Source organism: Anastrepha ludens, chromosome X (assembly GCF_028408465.1).
Source record: "Anastrepha ludens isolate Willacy chromosome X, idAnaLude1.1, whole genome shotgun sequence".
NCBI classification, from domain to species: domain Eukaryota; kingdom Metazoa; phylum Arthropoda; class Insecta; order Diptera; family Tephritidae; genus Anastrepha; species Anastrepha ludens.
Window position 1 is genome coordinate 34,511,552 of NC_071503.1, and position 2,502 is coordinate 34,514,053.

General features: G+C 44.8%; 1 protein-coding gene across 1 annotated transcript; it reads right to left on the minus strand.

The window, feature by feature from the left end:
* Positions 1 to 241: 241 nt before the first annotated feature.
* LOC128869921 (uncharacterized) lies at positions 242 to 799 on the minus strand. The gene has a single exon (XM_054112520.1). It carries the CDS (start codon positions 797 to 799, stop codon positions 242 to 244), a length of 558 nt encoding a protein of 185 aa, XP_053968495.1.
* Positions 800 to 2,502: the final 1,703 nt, after the last annotated feature.

Below are 2,502 nucleotides of genomic sequence, written 5' to 3' on the forward strand. Positions count from 1 at the left end.
CCTCCGCTTTGATGATGCTTCAGGCATTAATCGGAACAGTGCGGTTGTGTGCTTGCAAGTATGGAATTAGTTGCTTAGCTTCAAACTCCATGTTCGGTATCCAGATGCGAGCCCTCGGCCGTCGAGGGATTTCGCTGGCCGGGCTTAGTTTGGGCCCCAAACCTTCCCAGTCGTTCTGGATCTTGCCCACAACTGTTTGCAGGAAGTTAACAGAGAGTTGAGCATCGCACTTGATCACCCTCTATCCGCGACCCTCCTCCATTGAATCAAATCCCGGCACTTGACCCTCCGGGTTTGCCATGACGGGATCAACGACAATGCGAGACAGCCGTGCCTCAATTTCAGACCACTTCTCTGATGCAGGTTTACCGCGGTGAGTTATATCATCAACCAACGCTATTTGCAGGTGGTCCCTTGCCACCTCATTAAATGTGCGTTTGGCTGGCTTTGGTAATGAAGCGGTGGGAACCGACACTTTGTGTTTCTTCGTAGGTTTGTGGCTTTCGTCCTGCGAACGATTGCGTTTCACGGTTACTGCCTTCTGCGTGGCCTGGAACGCCAGGTATTCATCGACCACCTTTCGGCACCTTGCCTTATCGGCCGCGTCCTTTGGAAGAGTTTTCCCTTCGGTCTCAGTTTTGCTTATTTTACCGAGAATAGCCAGGGACCTCTGGTAAAACTTATGCCTGGACGTGCCTTTTTTAACGTTTTGACGCTTTTGCCCCTTGGCATCAGCGGATGTAGATGGTTGATTTAAGGTTGATGGCTTGCTGTGGCCCACAGCTTTGGCATCAACCATCTCAAGCGTTCGTCCTCTGAGGAAGTTCACAACTTCCGCCATGGCAGCGCCCTATATATGATAATGCCACCGTTACAACCTGAGGCGACCTGATGTCAGGAGGGCTCTGTTAAGAAACAGCCTAATTTTATCCCCCGGCTACGAAAGCTGGAAATCCAAAGTAGAATCTCTCTTGCCAACAAGTGCTACTTTGGACTAAGTAGGCAACTGAGCGGTAAAGCTCTCGATGAACAAAACTAGGACGCTACAAGGCTCTCACCATGCTTGTCCTAACGTATGGCGCAGAAGCGTGGACGATGATAACATCCGATGAAGCGCTCGCTTGGAGTGTTTGAGAGAAAGATTCTGCGTAAGATTTTTGGACCTTTACACGTTGGCAGCGACGAATATCGCAGGCGATGGAACGATGAGCTGTATGAGCTTTACGTCGACATAGACATGGCGCAGCGAATAAAGATCCAGCGGCTACGCTGGCTGGGTCATGTTATCCGAATGGATACAAACGCTCCGGCTCTGAAAGTATTCGTTGCCATACCAGCTGGTGCAGCAGAGGAAGACGAACGCCTCCTCTGCGTTGGAAAGATCAGGCGGAGAAGGACTTGGCTTCACTTGGTGTGTCCAACTGGCGCCGGTTAGCACGACAAAGAAACGACTGATGCGTTTTGTTAAACTCGGCCAAAATCGAAAAAGCGGTTATCGCGCCAAATAAGAAGAAGAGGAAGATGTATTCAAATAGGGTATGGAGTAGTTTTTGAAATTTAACTACGTTTGTTTCATGAAATGAGTTTCTGCTTTTAAAGCAATGTCGACGTTTTCGTTGTGAAGAATCACTTCTATCTCAATTTTGTGCTTGCATTCCATAAAATAACTTTCTGATATTGAGTCATAATCTGAAACATGCATGTTGTGCTCCAAGCGCATGTCCAAAGCTTTGAAGACCTCTTGCTGATTGTTTAGGTTTATAACACTAACGCATCTAATTTTTTGGCGGTAGCATTTCGAGCAGCTGATTTCATTATTTGTGTGTAAGTTACGGCTTTAGTAGAAGTTGATAAAAATTTAATAGCTTTATCCTCAGCAAGGTGAGTTTTCCGCTCGTCTTTGATTTAGCAGCTAGAGATAATTTTCTAGATGTAATCTATTGTAATTTTTTGCAATGGTACAACCAAATTAGCGGCTAGCTGGGTGTCGTTCGCCAAAATTGCAGAATTTTGGTTCATCGATTAGCGCTTTTGGCAATCAGTAGTCGAATGTTTTCAGCGCATTTCACACATCGTGGATGTTTTCCATCAGGATTCGGCATTTTGCATTACCACTAATTTTTTGTGGTAAATATAATAGGGTTTTCATTATAACTAAATCTTCAAATCACTAAATCCGCTTATTGCATTTATTACTTAAGACACTATGTTATGCCCAACCTTGTTTTCTATACACATTTTTTATGTGAGCAAAATACTGACCTTTTTTGGACTGAGGAATTAAATTAGAAGATTTTATTGGTTCGTTCTTAACAATTTTGTTAAGAATGGTCATAAGGATTATCTCTATATGTACAAGTCCACGCAAGTGGCGAAAGTCACTGATCGAGATTCACTTGGAAGTGGCAGGACGTTTCTTCTACATATTGGCCAAATAGCTCACAACTTAGCCCAAGTATCCTCTGGGTAGCTTCCGAACACCCTTTCAAGAGCGAGCTAATG